This window comes from Mesoplodon mirus (genome assembly GCF_964341445.2).
Source record: "Mesoplodon mirus genome assembly, chromosome: 3".
NCBI classification, from domain to species: Eukaryota; Metazoa; Chordata; class Mammalia; order Artiodactyla; family Ziphiidae; genus Mesoplodon; species Mesoplodon mirus.
In genome coordinates this window covers 88,752,418-88,774,838 of record NC_138978.1, presented here as the reverse complement: position 1 = coordinate 88,774,838, position 22,421 = coordinate 88,752,418, and the positions used below count along the sequence as shown (strand labels likewise).

Below are 22,421 nucleotides of genomic sequence, written 5' to 3'. Positions count from 1 at the left end.
CTGTTTACTTCTCAGTTAGCTTTAAATTATCAATACTCACATGCTAAAAGTAATTTAGCCTTACTAAATTAGGCTTAGTTTTTGGACTTTTTTCTTTTTTTAACCTCCACTAATTTCCTTGATTTAATCCATCATTATGGCTATAACTACCATCTATATGCAGATGATATCTAAATTTATAATTTGTCTCATAAATGCAACAATTTGTCATCTTCACCTGGACATCTAATAGAACTCTCAAATTTATTACGTCTAAAATCAAACCCTTGATTCTCTCCATACCTCCAAATCTGCTCATCTCCTAGTATTCCTCATCCCAGTAAATGCTCAGTTACTCTGGCTAAACTCTTTGGAGTCTTTCATGACTTCTATGTCACTCAAAACCTATATCAAACACTGTTGGCTCTACCTTCAAAATATATCCAGAAATTGAACCATTCTCAACACCTTCACATCTATCCTCCTGCCTATCCACAATCATATCCTGCCTGGATTTTTACAAGTAGCCTCCTATATGGTCTCTGTTCTTGTCCCTTTATCATCCATTCTTCATCAAGCAATCAGAGTGATCCTTTAAAAACATAAATCAGATCATGTCACTTTCTTAAGCATAACCCTCCAATGTCTTCCACACTTCAAAAGGAGCTATGAGATCACTATGGCACCCCCACCTCCACTACCCCACCCTTGGCATTATCTCTTATCTCATCTCCTCCCTCTTATTTACACCAAATCATCCATACACCTCCTAGCAGTTTTTTGAACATATCAGGCATGCTACCACCTCAGGACATAGCACCTGTTCCCGTTCCTCCAGTGCTCTTCCTTCAGATACTAAAGTAGTTTAATTCCTTACTTCCTATAGGACTCTGATCAAACGTCATCTTCTCAAGAGACCTTCCCTGATCACCAGATCTAAAACAGTATACCTGAGTCACATCATATCCCCTTACCAGCTTTTCTTCATGACACTTATTTCCACCTGGCATTAGAGCATATGTTTATTTACTTGTTTATTGATGATCTCCCCACTAAAATGTAAGCTCTGTTTGGACAGGGTCTTGATCATTTTTGTTTTGTTTATTTCTATAATCCCAGTGCCTGGTATATAGTAGATGCTCAATGAATCCTAAATGAATTAAATGGCTAAATAAATGATATACAGTAAACACAACTGTGGTTCTAAAGGCTAGATGAAAACTAATTTTATCAGGCTTTATAGAAGTTTGCCTTGTTTATTTTACCATCTTACTTGTTTGCTATACACTTGAAATTTCATAATGTGTAAATTTTGTTTTTACCAATACCATTATATTTCTAGCCTTCTGCTTATAAATAATAAATTAAGCTTTTTTTTTTTTTTTGGCTGTGCCATGTGACTTGTGGAATCTCAGTTCCCCGACCAGGGACTGAACCTGAGCCATGGCAGTGAAAGCCCGGAATCCTAACCACTAGGCTACCAGGGAACTCCCCAGATTAAGCTATTTTTAATGTAAGGATGTGGAAAAATGAATAGAAGCTCCAACAGTCTTTGTCTTGGATCCATTCTAAAAACACTTTTTGAACTTTTTAGGCCACCAAACCTATTTTGATATGTTTGAAATGAGGCAAATGGGCATTTGAAAAAAGCTGAAATTACCTGGAAGAGATTCTTTATTTCTCTGTGCAAACTATAGATTAACTGCTTATAAACAATGTCGAGTGTCTGTAAGGTATGTGTAGCAGGTACAAAGTTGCCTCTTCAGTATGATATGCTCAGGAATAATGGGAGCAGAAAAATCATGTGAATGAGATATTCTGAGCCACTATGGAAATCTATGACCAAAACAAAGGCTACCTTAATAATCTTTACTAGAATGGTTTCCAGGAAGTCTAGGAACACAACTAATTTCGGAACTCCAAAAAACATTCTCTAATACTCTGGAGTTCAAAATACTTTCCCAATATGAGGTAGAATTAGTCTTCAGTCAAATATAGAGATTATATTTAATCAAATATATAGGCTACTTTAACAAAAGTTAATTTTCAAAGATAAATTTTCAACTCTACTTATCTGGGGTAAAAGCATTCTAAACTCACAATGAAGTTTTTCATACTTTCAATATTTGTGTACATCACCTAATGGCATGAGTGCTTCATTTAAACGTATGGGTTTCCTACAGAAAATAAAATGATACTAATTGGAGACAAATTATTATAACTTCTAATGTATGAAATACATACCTGAGTTGAACCAGCACCTGTTTGCATAGAAGACTTTTTTAATAGTCTCACTTCTTTGTTTATATATCTTAGCATTCCACTAAGAGTACTGAAGTCATTATTCTCAGAACTATCATCTTCTAGGTCATGTGGGAGAGGTTTAAATGAGTCTGACAGGGTATAAGTCAGATCCTTCTGGCTTTCTTCTAATGTTGAAGGTTGTTCCAATTGCATTTTTTTAAAGTCCTGCAGTAATTCTTCAGAAAGTTCTTCATCACTACGAGTTCTGAAACTAAGGTCACTGGCACTAATAGAGTGACGTAGTTTTCTACACTTGAAGAAAGCTGTGTGAGAATGCTTAGCAAATTTTGAATCTTGAATATCAGGCGCAATTTCTACTGGAGATGTAAACGGGGCTGGTAGAAACTTGATGTGTTCTGCCCTTTCATGTCCAGAAATTTTGGCTTGCAATCTGGTTAATTCTGATTCCTGTAGAAAAATTGGTACATAGTAGGTGCTGATTACATATTTCTTAAATGAATGAATTACTTAGAAAATCAGACTCTTAGAAGTCATCTAAGTTAAACTTCATCTTAGTACAGAAATTCTTTTTATAACAACTCTTGAGTTTTCCAAGCTCTGTTAAAACCCTTCATTTTGGGAAGATTATCTATATTCACTAGAAATATGTTTAAACTATACTAGGGAATTCCATTGAAAATTACATCTTCCTTATAGAACTTTTTCTTTCTTAGTATTGATGACAATATAAATTTCTATTCAAGACTGAAATCTTACATCTAAAAAATTTTCTGCAAAAGTATAAAAAGGTATACAATCATTTGTTAATCTTACATACATACAAAAAACAATGTCCTGCAGATTTTTCTAATAGGAAATAAATGTCTATTAGCTACTCTGCTTTATATGTCATCATCACAAGAAATCTTTACTAGAAAATTTTCAAAGAAAAACCTTTAAATGATTAATAATATTTAATAAATTAATCCTTATTAAATAAACTTTTCATTTCTGTTTTTCCATGTCCTTCATTTGGGTCCTCTGACCCAACTTTGGGATCCTAAGAATAGATTGCATACACTGAAAAGCGATAAAGCCAAAAAAAAAAAAAAAAGGGGAAGACATTTTAATTTCAAAAGTTAAACATACGTAGTAGTTTCCTGTTCAAATACATTCTCCTGTTCTTACAGGTATCCATAAGATGCATATTTCTAAACCAGTCACTTTTAAACGGATAGTTTCTATTCTTTCTAAAAATACTGTGCTTATAACTAAAACTGTCATAACCACAGTGTGCATTGCAAAATGAAAGTTTAACATTCATATTTCAGTACTTTGATGTCTTTACAGTACTTTATCTAGATAAACTTGATTTATGAGTGGCAGAAGTGCCAATTTTTTTTAGTAAGTCACATTTTTATAATCACAATTAATGAAGTAATTATAAAGTTGACACATATAAGGTCATGTGCAGTTCAAGTTTTTTTAAAACTTCTGTGTGTTATCTAGCCAAACTGAGAAATGTGGTATCTCAGATAAGCAGGATTCCATTTAACTTAGTTCAACACCTAACTTACAAAGAAATGTAGTATATTGAATATATTAAACATAATTCAACTTTTTCTTAAGACTCAGAGAAGTTCACTGTTGTGATCATTATTGTAGTGTGCAACAATACAGTGATGTCTTCAGGGCTTTCAGAAAATGAACTTAGCTTTGCTCTTACTTCCTCAAATACAAGGGTACTTGTTAGGGTACTAAAAGAAGTGAACTGGAAAGATCTGTTGCCTCAAACAGTGTTCTTCTCTTCTCCCTCACTTCTGTTTCTGTTCTCTGTCATTTACTGCTGCTGTCAATGAATTGCTTTCCATTATTTATAGTTACTTCTAATTGTTACATTTATGCCAGCTTCTGCTCTTCTATTAGCTTCTTCTTTCTTTCTCTCTTATCCTCCTTAACTTCTCTCCAATCTAGACTTTGGAGCCAGCTGTGGTTGACTTACTTTCTACTGTCAGAAAACAAAGAAATTCTACCTCTGTCTGGTACACTGGCTAATCATAGTACATGTTCTAAGATCTCTGTATGTATGGTTCATTTAAGAATTGCTGCTATTTTGACAATATTTTCACAACTTCCTAAGTATTTGAAATTAAAAGCTTCTGAATAATTGATAAGTGCAATACAATTGTATTTATCTCATTGGTAATATCTAACAAGTGAGCAGACATAATTACTGTGACAAGGGATATACAACGTAGAATTTAAAAAATTCTTAGAGTCAATTTTTTGCAATGAAGTTTTATTATTTTGGGTAAATGTTGTAAATCCCCAGAACACTAACTATATTACTATTTCAGTAAAAGCATAGAGTGTTCAACTGAAACATAATTTTAGATTCTGTCTATTCAGCTTTCCTCTAGTACTGTGAATATAAAGTATTTTATAAGAGGAATTTAAGTGCTCAGGTTAATAATTACAAATATTTCTAAGGTATTAATTGACTGAGTTTTTTTGGTTTTCAATAACTTCCATTCTGCTGTAAAATCATTTATTCCTTCGAAACTATCAGTGAGGTTGGTCTTTTTTTAAGGTCTTAGCTGACAGTGTTAATCATACTTATTGGCAGTTTGAACTAATATTAAATTTTTTTATCTCTATGCATCAATACTGAGATTAATTCAAATTCCAGAGTAAACTGTCATGATCAATAGGGGTGAATAAGTAGCAAAAGGTTATTTGAAAAATGACATATGTACTCAAAAACCAGTAAAAAAACTTTTTTAACATAATCTTGCACTTTCTACTTTATGATTTTTAGAGGAACTTGCCTGATTTCGAAAAATGCTCCTACTTTTTCTTTTTTATATATATCTTTATTGGAGTATAATTGCTTTACAATGTTGTGTTCATTTCTGCTGTACAACAAAGTGAATCAGCTATATGCATACATATATCCCCTCCTTCTTGAACCTCCCTCCCACCCTCCCTATCCCACCCCTCTAGGTCGTCACAAAGCATCGAGCTGATCTCCCTGTGCTATGCAGCAGCTTCCCACTAATGCTCCTCCTCCTAAAGTACACCAAGTATAAAACTCTCTAAAGTAAACATTATGATTAAGTTGGTGTTTGCACAAGTTCCAGGCCAAGATGGCGATACAGGCTCCTCTCATATCTCCTCCCACACACAAAACACCAAATCTACAGCTACATAAGGAACAATTCCCTTCAGAAGAAACAAGCTGAGAAACATCTACACATTGGGTGGATAAGAATATGCCCACGCCAAAACTAGTAGGAAAGCTGAGACTCACTTTTGCCATAAACCCCACGTCAAGCACAGGGCCATATAATGGGAGGGAACACCTGACTTCCAGTTTCTTCCTTAGAAGCAAAGGGTTTGGATCCCACATCTAGTGCTTCAACTTTTAAGACTTCCACCTGAGTGATGGGCCCTCAAAACACTTAGCTGTGAAAGCCAACAGAGCTTGAGTCTGACACACAAGATTACAGCAAACAAAGAAGCAGTTCTTAACAGGCTTCCAAGGATATACCATGGCTATCCCCTTAGAACTCAGTACAGAAGGAACAGTACAAGGGAACCCTGTAAGACTATCAGCAGAAACTGCATGCCAGAAGGTAGTGGCAATGATATATTCAAAGTGCTGAAAGAAAAAAACTGCCAACCAAGAACACTCTTCCTGGGACTTCCCTGGTGGTGCAGTGGTTAAGAATCCGCCCTGTCAATGCAGGGGACACAGGTTTGATCCCTGGTCCGGGAAGATCCCACATGCCATGGAGCAACTAAGCCTGTGCACCACAACCACTGAGCCAGTGCTCTAGAGCCCACGTGCCGCAACTACTGAGCCTGTGTGCTGCAACTACTGAAGTCCGTGCACCTAGAGCCCATCCGCAACAAGAGAAGCCACTGCAATGAGAAGCCCCTGCTCACTGCAGATGGAGAAAGCCCACGTGCAGCAACAAAGGCCCAACGCAGCCAAAATAAATAAATAAATAAAATAAAATACTCTTTGAGTTAAAAAAAAAAAAAAAGAATACTCTTCCTGGCAGTTGTCCTTCAGAAATGAAAGAGAGATAAAGCATTTTCCAGAGAAGCAAAAGCTGAAAGAGCTCATCTCCACTGACTAACCTTACAAGAAATGTTACAGAGACTTCTTCAAGCTGAAATAAAAGGACACTAATTATTAACAGGAAAACATGAAAATTTAAATCTCACTGATAAAGGTAAATATACAGTTAAATTCATAATACTCTAATGTTGTAATGGTGGTAAGTAAATTACTTATAACTATAGTATGAAATTTAAAAGACAAAAGTATTAAAAGTAACTAAAACTACAATGATTTGTTAATAGGTACACTGATAAAAAGAAGTAAATTTTGACATCAAAAACAAAATAAAGGGGGGACAGAGTAAAAATGTAAAGCTTTAGTATACATTCAAAGTTAAGTTCTTACCAACTTAAAATAAACTGTTATACATGTACGATGCTTTATGTAAGCCTCAAGAAAACTACAAAGCAAAACTTATCATAGATACACAAAAGATAAAGGAAACTAAACATTCCACTATAGAAAATCATCAAATTATAAAGGCAGAGAGCAACAGAAGAAGAAAGGAATGAAGGAATTAAAAACAGCCAGAGAACAATGAACAAAATGGCAATAGTAGGTCCATACCTATCAATAATTAAATATAGATGGACTAAATTCTCTAATCAAATGACAGAGTGGTTTAATTAAAAAATAAGACCTAACTGTATACTGCCTAGAAAGACTCACTTCAGTTTTAAGGACACACATAGACTGAAAGTGAAGGGATGTAAAAATATATTCCATGTAAATGGAAACCAAAAGAAAGTTGAGATAACTACACTTATTTTTTTAAAAAAACAGACTTTAGGCCAAAAGTGTAACAAGAGACAAAGAGGGTCATTATATAATGATAAAGGGGTCAATCCAACAAAAGAATATAACATTTGTAAATATTTTGCACCTAAAAAACACAGGAGCACCTAAATATATAAAGCAAGTGTTAACAGACAGCAACATATTAATGTAGGGGACTTCAATATCCCAGTTTCATCAATGGATAGATCATCCAGACAGAAAACCAATAAGAAAACATTGGACCTGAACTACAAGTTAGACCAAATGGACTTAACATTTACAGAACATTCCATCCAACACATGACAGGAGTATACATATTCTTCTCATGTGCATATGGAACATTCTCCAGGACAGATCATATGTTAGGTCACAAAACAAGTCTTAATAAATTTAAGAAGATTAAAATCATATCAAGCATCTTCCAACTACAATGGTATAAAAGTAGAAATCGATTATAAGAAGAAAACTGGAAAATTCACAATTACTTGGAGATTAAACAACATGCTACATAACAACCAATGTGTCAAAGAATAAATCAACAGAGAAATCAAAATTATCTTAAGACAAATTAAAATGGAAATATAATACATCAAAACTTATGGGACACAGCAAAAGCAGATATAAGAGGGAAGTTTATAGCAATAAACGCCTACATTAAGAAACAAGAAAGATATCAAATAAAACAACCTAAATTTCTACCTTAGGAAATAAAAAAGGAAGACCAAACTAAGCCCAAAGTTAGTAGAAGGAAGGAAATAAATATCAGAGTGGAAATAAACAGAGACTAAAAAGACATAGAAAATATCAATGAAACTAAGAGCTGAGTTTTTAAAAAGATAAACACAATAGACAAACCTTTAGCAAGGCTTAACAAGAAAAAAAGAGAACTTAAATAAATAAAATCAGAAATGAAAGAGGAAACATTACAACTTGACACCAAAAAATACTAAGGATCAAAAGGGACTACTATGAACAATTATACACTAAATAATTGGTCAGCAAAGAAAAAAATAGGTAAAATCCTAGAAACATACAACTCAAGACTGAATCATGAAGAAAATATAAAATGAGATCTCAATAGACCAATTACTAGTAAGGAGATTGAATCAGTAATAATAATAATAAAAAAAAAATCTCCCAGCAACAAAAGTCTAGAACCAAATGGCTTTATTGGTGAATTCTAACAAACATTTAAGAATTAATACCAATCCTCCTCAAACTAGTCTAAAGAAAAGAGGAGGGAACATTTCCAAACTCATTTTACCAGGCCAGCATTACCCTGATACCAAAACCAGACAAGGATGCCACAAGAAAAGAAAATTACAGGCCAATATCACTGATGAACATAGACATGAAAATCTTCAAAAAATATTAGCAAAATGAATGGCCATCATCAAAAAATCTACAAACAATAAATGCTGGAGACAGTGTGGAGAAAAGGGAACCCTCCTACACTGTTGGTGGGAATATAAATTGGTACAGCCACGATGGAGGTTCCTTAAAAAACTAAAAATAGAGCTACCATACAATTCAGCAATCCCACTCCTGGGCATATATCTGGAGGAAACCATAATTTGAAAGGATGCACCCACCCTGATGTTCATTGCAGCACTATTTACATCAGCCAGGACATGGAAGCAACCTAAATGTCCATCAACAGAGGAATGCATAAAGAAGATGTGGTACGTATATACAATGGAATATTACTCAGCTACAAAAAGGAACGAAATAATGCCATCTGCAGCGACATGGATGGACCTAGAGACTGTCATACGGAGTGAAGTAAGTCAGAAAGAGAAAGACAAATATCATATAATATCACTTACATGTGGAATCTAGAAAAATGGTACAGATGAACTTATTTGAAAAGCAGAAATAGAGTCACAGATATAGAAAACAAACTTATGGTTACCAAGGGGGGAAGCTGGGCAGATGGGATGAACTGGAAGATTGGGACTGACATATATACAGCACTATAAATAAAATAGATAACAACTGTCTAGCACAGGGACCTCTACTCAGTGCTCTGTGGTGACCTAGATGGGAAGGGAATCTAAAAAAGAGTGGATGTATGTATATGTATAACTGATTCACTTTGCTGTACAGCAGAAACTAACACAACATTGTAAAGCAACTATACTCCAATATCACTTAATAAAAAAAAGTACTTTAAAATAAATAAATATTTTTAAAAAATATTAGCAAACTGAATTCAACAATGCATTAAAAGAATCATATACCATGATCAAGTGGGATTAGGTCCAGGGATAAGGATGGTTCAACATCTGCAAATCAATGAGATACCACATTAACAAAATGAAGGATAAAAGTCATATGATCATCTCAAAAGATGCAGAAAAAGCACCTGACAAAGTTCAATATCCATTCATGATGAAAGTGCACAACACGTGCTTATAGGGGGAATGTACCCCAACATAATAAAGGTCATATATGACAAACCCACAGTTAACATATTACTCAACAGTGAAAAACTGAAAGCATTTCCTTTAAGATCAGGAACAAGACAAGGATGCCCACTCTCACCACTTCTATTCAGTACAGAATTGGGAGTCCTAGCCAGAGAAATTAGGGGGGGAAAAAAGGAATAAAAGGAATCCAAATTGGAAAGGAAGAAGTAAAACTGTAACTGTTTGTAAATGACATGATATTATATATAGAAAACCCTAAAGACGCCATCAAAAAACTGTTAGAACTAGTAAATGAATTCAGTAAACAGCAGGATACAAAATAAGTATATAAAAATCTGTTGTACTTCTATATATTAATAATGAATTATCAGAAAGAGAAATTAGTAAAATAATCCCATTTATAATTTCATAGAAAAGAATAAAATGCCTAGAAAAACATTTATCCAAGGAGGTGAAAGACCTGTACACTGAAAACTGTAAGACACTGATGAAAGAAACTGAAGAAGATACAAATAAATGGAAAGATAGTCTGTGCTCATGAACTGGAATAATTAATATTGTGAAAATGTCCTTACTATCCTAAGTGATCTACAGATTCAATTCAACCCCCATCAAAATTCCAATGGCATTTTTCACAGAAATAGAACAAGGTATCCTAAAATTTGTATGGAACCACAAAAGACCCCAAATAGCCAAAGCAATCTTGAAGAAGAACAAAGCTGGAAGCATCACAATTCCTGATTGCAAACCATGTTACAAAGCTATAGTGTAGTACATATTAGCATAGAAATGGACACACAGATCAATGGAACAGAATAGATGGCCCAGAAATAAACCCATGCATGTATAGCCAATTAATTTATGACAAAGGAGCTAAGAATATACAATACAATGGAAAGAATAGTATCTTCAATGAATGGTGCTGGCAAAACTGGAGAGCCAGATGCAAAAGAATGAAACTGGACCCCGATCCTACACTATACATAAAAATCAACTCAAACTGTATTAAAAACTTAAATTTATGACCTGAAACCATAAAACTCTTATAAGAAAAAACATGGGGTAAGCACCTTGATATCAGGCGTGGTGATGATTTTTTGGATTTGACACTAAAAGCAAAGGCAACAAAAGCAAAAATAAAAAAGAGGGACTATATAAACTAAAAAGCTTCTGCACAGCAATGGAAACCAATAAAATGAAAAGGCAACCCACAGAATGGGAAAAAATATTTGCAAATCATTTACTGATAAGGAGTTAATATCCAAAATACATAAAGAACTCATACAACTCAAAAGCAAAGAAACAATCTAATTAAAAACTGGGCAGAGGAACTGAATATACATTTTTTTCAAAAAAGATATACAAAGAGCCAATAGGTACATGAAAAGGTACTCAATATCACTAATCATCTGGGAAGTGCAAATCAAAATCAAATGAGATATCACCTTATACTGTTAGAATGGCTATCATCAAAAAGACAAGAGATGAGTGTTGGCAAGGGTGTGGAAGAAAGGGAGCCCTTGTGCACTGTTGGTGGGCATGTAAACTGGTACAGCCATTAAGGAAAACAGCATGGAGGTTCCTCCAAAAATTAAAAATAGAACTATCATTTGATCCAGCAATACCACTTCTGGGTATATATTCAAAGGGAATGAAAACAGGTTATCAGAGATATCTGTACTCCTATGTTCATTGCAGCATTATTCACAATAGCTCAGATAAGGAAAAAACCTAAGTGCCCATCAAAGGATGAATGGATAAAGAAGATGTGGTACTACCAAACGTAAAATAGATAGCTAGTGGGAAGCAGCCACATTGCACAGGGAGATCAGCTCGGTGCTTTGTGACACCTAGAGAGGTGGGATAGGGAGGGTGGGAGGGAGGGAGAAACAAGAGGAAAGAGATATGGGGACATATGTATATGTATAACTGATTCACTTTGTTATAAAGCAGAAACTAACACACCATTGTAAAGCAATTATACTCTAACAAAGATGTTAAAAAAAAAAAAGATGTGGTAAATATACATACAATGGAATATACAATGTGCCCTTTGGAACAACATGAATGGACCTTGAGGGCATTATGCTAAGTGAAATAAAACAGAGAAAGACAAATACTACATGATATCACTTATGTGTGTAATCTTAAAAAAGTCAAACTCATAGACACAGTGAGCAGGAAAGTGGTTGCCAGAGGCTGGGTGGTGGGGGAAATAGGAGAGGTTGCTAAAAGGGTACAACCTTTCAAGCATAAGATGACTAAAGTCTGAGGGATCTAATGTATAACATGATGACTATGGTTGGTAACACTAGTTGTATAATTGAAATTTGCTTAAAGAGTAGAACTTGAACGTTCTCACACACACACAAAAAATTTTTTTTAAAGTTCATGGTTGAACGTAAACTATTTCTCCTGTGGTAATATGATACATATCAAATTAATAATGTCCAAATTCAGTGTCTTCTAAATAAAGTGCATTTTATTCAAACAGGTCAATTTTTGGTTATTTAGTCCTCTACAAACTACAAGGATGGGAAAATAAGTCATAAATTTACTTCATTATAGTTCTGCTTTATGTACTTTTATATGTTTACTTACTTTAATAAGTAATGCTTCATTTGTAGCTTCAATTACTTCATTCCTGTCTTGGACTTGCTGATGCAAATTGCTTACAGTGTCCTGAGCTTCTTCTAATTCTAGTTTTGCTTTCTCTAACTGTTCATTTAGTTGCTGAACAGAAGTCTTTTGAGAATCAGCAGTAATCTTCCACTTTGCATGCTTCTCCTGATGTGAAATCATCTACATAGCCCCAAAATTGAAAAGGAAAGGAAGAAAGAAAACAGGGTGAAGTTGGTTTCAACAACATTCTAATACTTTCCATTTCCACTTAAATGAAAGTAAGTTCTGTTTGTAGTTACAAACATGATTTCTCAACAAATAACATACTAGAGGGAAAAAGGGGAGAAGGAACCCATAGTTTTAAATTTACTTAAGAACAGTTAACTAAATAGCATGGACTTCTTTTGGATCCTGATTTGAACAAATCAGCTATAAAGACATTTTTGTGATAACTGAGGAAATCTGAACAATGACTGGATGTTTGATGATATTAAGGAATTAAAGTCAATTTTTAGGTGTGATAATAGCATTGTGGTTATGCTTTTTTAAAATAGCCCTCATCCGACTTCCCTAATGGCGCAGTGGTTAAGAATCCACCTGCCAATGCAGGGACACGGGTTCGAGCCCTGGTCCAGGAAGATCCCACATGCCTCAGAGCAACTAAGCCCGTGCGCCACAACTACTGAGCCTGCGCTCTAGAGCCCGCGAGCCACAACTACTGAAGCCCCCGTGCCTAGAGCCTGTGCTCTGCAACAAGAGAAGCCACCGCAATGAGAAGCCCGCGCACCGCAATGAAGACACAACGCAGCCAAAAATAAAAATAAATAAATAAATTTATTAAAATAGCCCTTATCTTTTAGAAATGTTTACTGATGAAACAATCATGTTTGGGATTTGCTTCAAAACAATATGTGATATATGGGGGAGTGTGGGGGAGGGAAGAAAGGGAAGTGAGTGAGGTTAAAGATATGGTGGCCATACTTCCCAGTTTGCCTACAGTTATGCCTGGTATCCTGGTGTAGTTACTAATAGCACCCTTTTTCATTCTCAAAAGTATTTCCTTTTAGATAAAAGAGATGGTCAACATACTTATAGATTAAATCAAATTGGCCGGGAGTTGATAATTACTGAAGTTGAACAATATATAGGAAGATTTATATCATTCTACTTTTGAGTATGTTTAAAATTTTCCATAATAAAGTTCAAAAAAATCTCATTTTCATTGAAAAAAAATCAGGAGTTTTGCAATTAAATGACTTTTCTGACAACTCTGAAACCTGTATTTTAAAAATTACAGTTAAAAATTATTGATCCCCTTTCCTATTACTTTAATGACATATTCTCTCATTTTTATATTCAACCAACATACACACTTTAAAAATATCTTTGTTAAGAAAAACAACAAAAAAACCTATATATATATATTTTAACCTGTAAGTATTTATTTTAATTACTCCTATTTGAAGGTCCTTATTTTTGGAAAATAGCAAGGCATTTTATTATCCACTCTTTCCATTCCTTAAAGGCTTCTACAGGTTTTGGCAAGTTCACATTATTCTCATGACTATGTTTTGGAGGGAGGTGTGTCAGCAGATTCATCTTCAATCCACCTCACCAGCGCTTTGTACCCTTCCACAGTGCTACAACCAATAGCATGCTGTAACTTGTGTAAACAGATAGGGTAAAGGTTTAGGGGGCACTGGTCAGCTTTTTCCAAATCTTTGGAACTTTGTATTAGATGTTCAAGCCACTGGCAGTGTTAAAGTCCAAATATATGTCCAATCTCATGGGTTAAAGTCTTATAGGATCAAAGTGGCAAAACACTAGTCATTTCAGGAATGTAATAGTTATCAAAAATTGAATAGTCGTTTGAAGGTGTTCTCTGCAGCTTCTTTACCTTGCCTTCATAAGATAAACTATAAAAAAACCCGCCATACCTGACAAGGCTGAATATCCCCATACCATCTGTTAAAGAGGCCTGTCCAAAGGCAAAATTCCAGGGAATCTCTTGGGTAAAGCTCAATCAATGTTATTCCCACAACACAGAAGGCATCTTTAGGTTTCTAATTTTTTAGAACTTCAGGGTGTGCCCTGCATGATTTGTAGGTTTTGTATATTATCACTGACTCTAAAAAAACACCTTGCAGAGACAGGAACTGGTTCTAGGAGCTTTACTGTCAAGCTACAGAAAAATGCTTCACAGTAGCCCTTGAGTCATTTAATATATTCTTCACTGATAACTCTGGTGTTTCCTAGAGATCCAATGTACTGTATATAAATACTGCATTTCTTTGGAGAGGGTGTCTTTCTGTAAGGATCACTGAAAAACTTTTCAGAAGTCTTGGGGAGCCTCAGGATGGGAGGTATCCAATCTGATCACGAATGCAAGATGGGTCCACAGGTATCACTGTCTGGCTGGAAGGCTTCATTTATCAAAAGCTGTTCCACCAGCATCTAACTTTTACTGTGACACAAGTGCTGGGTTCTTAAGATGAGAGCTGTTTTTAGTGTCTGTTTAGAGTGCCATACTGTTTGCATAATGAAAGGTCTCTTCCATTCACATCGTGTTCCTATGTAGAGCTTTCATTTTTCTGTTTGAATGGGTTAAACAGCTGTTTCACCACGAGGCTTAAAAGGACCAGCATGTCTGGGGCCTGACTGGAAAAGCATTGTGCTGGGTGCCTTCATTCCCAACAGGCCTCCAAGACACCAGTTGCAGCCCCTGTGTGAGTGTCCATATTAGGTGTTTTTATATGATGCATATAAAATATTAATACCAGATATTAAATAGCAATACTAGAACCAATTTTTACAATTCATTTTATGTACTATCTGCTTATAAATAATTTCAGGATGCTTATAAAACTAAAAGTAAAAAGTTGGATGATTAAAATAAAAGTAGAAATTCAGACCACATAATAACAGCATACTGAGTAGTTCCTGGCAAATACTTGAGATGGACCAATTATTACTGATGGTCACTAAGTTGACCAGCTAATATCAAATAATTATGCTGAACTCATCAGCATTCACATTTGTCTCTAAAGACCAAAGGTTGTAATCTCTTGGCCTGAGGACTGGATTCAGCAAATGTGTTTTGTTTGGCAGACAATGTTTTCAAAGAGATTTGACTCTAAATGCATTTAAACAAGACATGGTGACCACAAACCCAACTTATCCCTCACAAAGATGTTACCAAACTCCCTAGAAATGAGTTTAATATAAATGTATTTGCAATCATTGCCATATGGAAAAATGCTTTATTAGAACTTCATAAGTAATTTATTCAGATCTTAAACATAAATTCTGGATATCTTCAAATATAGTTTTTAAAAAGACAAGAAATGCTATTCTAATGGGTGACACTGCCCATTTCTAAAAAGGCTCAGGACACATGGATAGATAAAAAGTATTGTACTGCCTCTCTAACTTACTATCAGAGCAAATGTTGAAAATTACAACACATTAACAGATCTACATCACATGAAACGGCTTATATTGGTTATTAAATACCTCCAGTTAGTTTTGGCAAGTACTATTTTATAAGCAATGATACAATGATAATGATGTGCCAGGCTCTGGTGTAAGAACTTTAACTACACTAATTCATTTAATCCTCAACACAGTTTTATGAAATAGATAGCATTATTATATCCATTTTAGTTAAAGATGTTAAGTTAGTTGCCCAAGGTTACATAAGTGTCAAGTAATGAGCTGAGATTTAGAACCAGGATGCCTGGCTAAAGAATTCAAGCTCTTAACCCCACAGAATATTAGTTCACTGGATATGAAGCGAAAGTTATATGTTTAGGATACCAGAAATGGAAGACTACATGTATTACTCTATAATGAACATTTAAGAGCTAGACTTATACTTTGTTCAGATAGAGCAACACACTTTAGCAGGGGGTAATAGAACAAATTAAATTTTTATTTACCTCTAGATGATAAGCTTCTTTGACAGATTCTACTTCTGCTGACAATTTCTTGATTTCTGCTTGCATTCTTGCTTCTAACTGAGCTTCACGTACTTGAGAAGTCCCCAGTTCTTCAGCTAAATGTTTTCCATGAGCTTCCTTAAAATGACATATTAAGTAAAGGTTAAATTACTTGTTTATTTGGTTATTATAGCTAAACAACTCAGCACATTTATAGAAGTATCTTAATCTTTTATAATACTATATACTCATACACAGTTACCATATTAAATGTACACTTTAAAAAATGTATTAATCTAGATTTTAATCTAGATGTTTAAGAGAGTACTAATGGGAAAGTATCAGTATATTGTTTGTTATCATAATATAATAGAAGTTCACTAACCAATGCGTTTTGTAAAATAAACTAATAACCACAGAACACTGAACTTTGGCAGATAATAGTCTGCTCTTAGGTATGGGTATGCATTTTTGCTCACCAGATGTGCTGTTTGCTTATCTACAGTCAGTTGTGTATTTATCCAGACCTATTTATGCTAGTTGTGTTTGTGACTACAATTATGTAATTTTATTATACATTATGAACATTGATGAAATATGCATGCAAAAGGAATGTTTTTATAAACTAAGTTATATGCTTTGAGAAAATTCAATGAGTGAGTCACAAACATTTGCTACCCAATTAGAACCAGTCAGGATAGTTGTAAAATATTGTGTGAAATCCCATAAAAAATATAAGAGATGCTATCCTCTGATTGATTCACAAATGTCTTTCAATTCTTTTTCCATTTTAAGAAACCAAAATTGGAAACTATAGATGATGGAATATGAGTATGGTTTATGCAGGAAAGACTAGGTGGAATTTTAATCAAGTGATCCTACCATACACCAAAAACCAAGATTTGGTCCCACATTAAAAGATTAACGCATGAATGTAAACTTAGATTTTTGGGTTAAAATATAATACTTAAAGTGTCATTTTTTTTAATAAATGTATTTTGTTTATTATTTTTGGCTGGATTGGGTCTTCGTTGCTGCGCAGGCTTTCTCTAGTTGCAGAGAGCGGGGGCTACTCTTCGTTGTGGTGCGTGGGCTTCTCACTGTGGTGGCTTCTCTTGTTGTAGAGCACGGGCTCTAGTCACGCAGGCTTCAGGAGTTGAGGCACGGGGGCTCAGTAGTTGTGGTGCACGGGCCTAGTTGCTCTGCAGCATGTGGGATCTTCCTGGACCAGGGCTCGAACCCATGTTCCCTGCATTGGCAGGCGGATTCTTAACCACTGTGCCACCAGGGAAGCCCTAAAGTGTCATTTAAAAATTATTTATTTATTTATTTATTTATTTATCTTTGGCTGCGTTGGGGCTGCATTGGGTCTTCGTTTTTGCACACGGGCTGTCTTTAGCTGTGTCAAGTGCGGGCTACTCTTGGTTGCGGTGCACATGTTTCTCATTGTGGTGGCTTTTCTTGTTGCGGAGCACTGGCTCTAGGTGCATGGGCTTCAGTAGTTGTGGCACATGGGCTTCAGTAGTTGTGGCTTGCAGGCTCTAGAGAGCAGGCTCAGTAGTTGTGACGCACGTGCTTAGTTGCTCCGCAGCATGTGGGATCTTCCAGGACCAGGGCTCGAACCCACGTCCCCTGCATTGGCAGGCGGATTCTTAACCACTGCGCCACCAGGGAAGGCCTAAAATGTCATTTTTAATAATTCCGCACTTTCACTTACTTATCTGATTAAATGAGCTTAGTTTATCAGATAAAATCAATTATACTACATTTAGATACTATTGATAAGGACAGAAATGAGATAAAAGTCGATAGCCTCCCTTTTCCTAGTAGACTCCCATGTGCCCGACATTCTAGTAAAACTTCCCTGTATATTTTTTATTAGTCTAACCACCCAGAAATGTGAATAAAAATGTCATTAGGTTAACCAAGGCTAAATGTAAAAACATTTTTACTCAATTCCCATACTGAATTAGTAACCATAATAGAAAGCAGAAAAATCACAAGAACTTTTCTAGAATACCAATAAATACATTTTTCTCGAAGTCTAAGTAATTAACTCACATATATCAATCTAAATATTTTTAAGCCAAGTTGTTAACTTTCTATCTAATACTAGGGAAATACAATCTATATTAGTGCTCTTGCTATTTAAAAGCCCTTTTCCTCCCCAAGGGTTCTGGACTGCAGGTTTCTAACAGTTATAAATTTACATAGTCAGTTTTCATATATGAATGGCTACAAATGTAAAAAGTTTTTACTAAAAAAGACTTATTAGAGACTTCCCTGGTGGTCCAGTGGTAAAGAATCTGCCTTACAGTGCAGGGGACGCGGGTTCGATTCCTGGTCAGGGAACTAAGAGCCCACATGCCGCGGGGCAACTAAGCCAGTGTGCCACAATTACTGAGCTCGCGTGCCTCAACTAGAGCCCGCGTGCCACAAGCTACAGAACCCAGGCGCCCTGGAGCCCAAGCACCACAACTACAGAGCCCACGTGCCCTGGAGCCTGCACACAACTAGAGAGAAGCCCATGCGCCGCAACGAAGAGCCTGTGTGCCGCAATGAAAGATCCCACATGCCTCAGTGAAGATCCTGCGTGCTGCAACTAAGACACAATGCAACCAAAAATAAATTAAATAAAATAAATAAATAATAAATAAATCTTAAAAAAAAAAGATTAGATTTATTTTTTTGTTTGAGTGATAGCTCAAATTCACTTGAAAGTCTGAAAGTGCTTTATAACTCATTTTATTGAAAACTAATTAGTTTGACTAATACTCAGTTCTGAGAGACGTCCAAGTTACACCACAATGCTGTGCTAAATATAACAGTTTTTTTAAAAATTTGGGTAAAATACACATAACATAAAATTTACCACCTTAACCATTTTTAAGTGTAAAATTTGGTGGCATTAAATACATTCATATTGTTGTGGAACACAATTAACTTTTGTAAGAACTATATTCTATAGTCGAAAAAGTAAATGCTAGAACTTTCAGTATTTTCAGTAAGGTAAAATTAGAATAGGGATTACTTTCTCTTTAGAGAGTTGCTTTATTTCCTCCAGTTCACTTGACAGCTTTTCTACTTCTCTCTGTGCTTGGACTTGTTGACGACGAGCCTCCACCAATTCTGTATGAGAGTTCTGCCTCTGCTCCCGAGTTAGCCTCAATTCTTGCTCCAAATCTATGGCCTCCTTGTACTGAGTTGCAATGTACTGTTCCTGCTCTTTCATAACCTGAAATGCACAAGATATTTGTAGGTTTCAAAATAAAATGATACAGATAACCTATTCTTACTCTGATTTCTCTTTTAATAAATGACTTACCCCCTCTCAACTAAACCTCTATATAATTTATTTATTTATTTATTTTTTTTGCGGTATGCGGGCCTCTCACTGTTGTGGCCTCTCCCGTTGTGGAGCACAGGCTCCGGACACGCAGGCTCAGCGGCCATGGCTCACGGGCCCAGCCGCTCCGCAGCATGTGGGATATTCCCAGACCGGGGCACGAACCCGTGTCCCCTGCATCGGCAGGCGGACTCTCAACCACTGCGCCACCAGGGAAGCCCTATATAATTTAACATATGAATATTATCCACTGTGAAACTGACATTCAGAAAATGTTTTCTTCTTTTTTAATGATAAAAAAATGACAAAAGTACTGTAATAAATCTGGGACTCACTGGTATATTTTACATGACTTTAATATGCAAGCTGCATAATCCTTTAACATTATGATGCAACATCACAGAATATATAATAATATAAAGAGAAGAAAGACATTAATATTTGATTATCCATGTCAAAGATGGAGAATATACTGGCATGAATAATCAAAACCTACCATTAACCCACACAGCTTGGTTAAGGATGATCTTATTCTCTGCAAAAATGAAATTTGTTATTGGGACTACTACTCCCTCTGAAAAACTTTTACATTCCTCAGTTAAATCCCCAGTAAAGTATTATTTCTTAGAGAAAAAAAAAATCAGTAAGAAGTAAATTAGTTCTAAACTGGCTCAGTGAGGTAGATTAGATGGTAGATAATGACCCTTGACTTTAGGGTTGATAAGAAGGAAAGAAAGCAGTACAAATCACTAGGACCCTAATGTCTAGAATGGGGGTCTAAGGTCCAACTGTGTTGTATATCAGTATAAATCTCATGTAAATATTTTTAGCCAGCCCTTGTTAGGGAACATGAAATGATTGAGCCAGTAACCTTTTTTTTTTTCTCACTGGGGCCCAAACTTGGTCTCAGAGACCCTGCTTAATTTATGTATTGATATATAATCCAACAAATATTTATTCATGCTTACTATGTGATACGTACTATTCTAGGTGTTGAGGATAAAGGAGTGAACAGAGGAGACAAAGTGGCTACCCTTGTGGAGTTTATATTCAACTGGAAGAGACAAACACAATAAAGAGCTATATATTAAGTTTTAAAGTTGAGTATAGTATTTAAAAACAAATAAAAGTTACATCCATGAGAGCTCTTAGAAGCAAATTCACTTTTTAAAAAAGGCAAGTGGGTGGAATGAGTTCAGTAGTCAACACACATGCAAACTGATGATATGAAGTCATCAAACTTTATCTGGCAACTCAATCTACTTGGCCTCAATAAAATACAACTATCTGTTAATTTATTCTCTGGATAGAGTCCCTCAAGAACAAAGGAGTGCATCCTATTAATAGCTGATCTTCAGTTCTATCACATAGTAGGTTCTCAATTAAAACATACATACATTTATTGACCAAGTGAGCATATATCATGGATTTACTATGTGAGAGATATCATGCGAATGCCTATAAGGAATATAAAGACAAATAAGATGATAACCTCACCTATAATTAGAACATGAGAATAAAGTAATTAATAAGGTAAGGAAAATAATAGGTATCTGGCACAAATAATTAGCCTAAAAATACTTATGTCACAGTTTCTGTGCATACTAAATACCAATCACATACTAAAACCAATCAGTTTAAAACATAAAGATTTATATCAATCTTGTTCCTTAGGAGGAAAATAATTTGCTTACACTTTCCATTTCTCTCATCTTTTCTTGTGTCCGTTCAGTTTCTTTTTTCAGTTGACTTATCTCCTGTTCATTTTGTAGTGTTATAAACTCTTTTTCTCGAAGCTGTTCTTTGGCATTTTGCAATTTTTCATTCAAACCTTCTATCTGAATTTTAAACAGAGCAATGTTAATGTAACTAAAGAAAAATAATTCTTCAGTCATAACTGCAATCCAAGTAAGTCAGGTTTTAAACATGTATATCTAAAATGGCAAAAATTTTAAAGTGTTTTTCTTTTTTCTTAATTTTAGAAGAGAGTGAGTTTATTAGAACAAAGAGCCAAAAATGTGTTTTTCTTAAGACAACCATAACTTTGACATAAGCATCAGAATTCTTGTGCCTAATAAAATGCTTATATGTATACCTAAAATAATACTAAAAGAGATGAAAGTCTCAATCACGTTTGTATAAGAAAGGAAAATAAAGGTACGTTAAAACAACACACATTACATGGCCTTCAAAATAATTTTACAGGTAATTATCTGCATGAGGTAAAAAATACAATTAGTGAAAACAAACTCCCCTTCTTTACTATGTTCCTTCCTTAGAGGCAACCACAGTTAACAGAATTACTTGCAAATCCTTCCAGAGATATTTTATACATATTTAGATATGCACACATTATAATAAATATGTGAACACATTGACATACAAAAAAAATACATTCAAATAACATTAAAAGGGTAAGCACCAGAAGCTGGGGAGTCAGAGAAAAGGAGAAATGTTGGTAGAAGGGTACAAAGTTTCCGTTAGGCAGGATGAATAAATTCTGGAGATACAATGTATGGCACAGTGAATGACTGTAATTAGTAATACTATGTTGTATACTTGATAAGTGTTCTCATAAAAAAAAAAGTAACTATATGAGGTTGTAGATATGTTAATTAGTTTGATTACTGTAATTATTTCATAATGTATATGTACATTAAACATCATGTTGTACATCTTAAATATATACCATTTTTTGTCAATTATACCTCAATAAAGCTGGGGAAAAAAATTGAGAAGAAAGTGAATATAACGTAGGATGTACAAGATAATTAAAATTATGCAGTATTGGGAATTCCCTGGCAGTCCTGTGGTTAGGACTCCGTGCTCTCACTGCCAAGGGTCTAGGTTCAATCCCTGGTTGGGGAACTAAGATCCCACAAGCTACACAGCGCAGTGAAAAACAATAAATAAATAAATAATAAAGTAAAATAATGCAGTATTTTTATTGTTTGTA

At 34.9% G+C, this 22,421-nt stretch overlaps 1 protein-coding gene and 1 pseudogene across 6 annotated transcripts in view; both read right to left on the bottom strand.

Annotated features, from left to right (window-relative positions):
• CCDC18 (coiled-coil domain containing 18) overlaps positions 1-22,421 on the bottom strand; it is a 134,485-nt gene that overhangs the window by 23,375 nt on the left and 88,689 nt on the right. For 2 of the 5 annotated variants that reach the window (XM_082612782.1, XM_082612781.1), the window contains exons 25-30: positions 21,160-21,303; positions 20,448-20,519; positions 19,151-19,354; positions 16,120-16,257; positions 12,161-12,361; positions 649-2,691 (exon numbers count right to left, since the gene is read on the bottom strand). In XM_082612782.1, the coding sequence (XP_082468908.1) occupies positions 2,140-2,691; positions 12,161-12,361; positions 16,120-16,257; positions 19,151-19,354; positions 20,448-20,519; positions 21,160-21,303 (1,311 nt within the window). In that variant the 3' untranslated portion in view covers positions 649-2,139. Of the gene's footprint in view, positions 1-645; positions 2,692-12,160; positions 12,362-16,119; positions 16,258-19,150; positions 19,355-20,447; positions 20,520-21,159; positions 21,304-22,421 lie in introns of those variants that run through there. The other 3 variants (XM_082612783.1, XM_082612785.1, XM_082612784.1) reach the window with 3 other exon arrangements.
• On the bottom strand, positions 13,652-14,795 carry LOC309799519 (archaemetzincin-2-like; annotated as a pseudogene). The gene has a single exon. The product of its transcript is annotated as an archaemetzincin-2-like (transcript).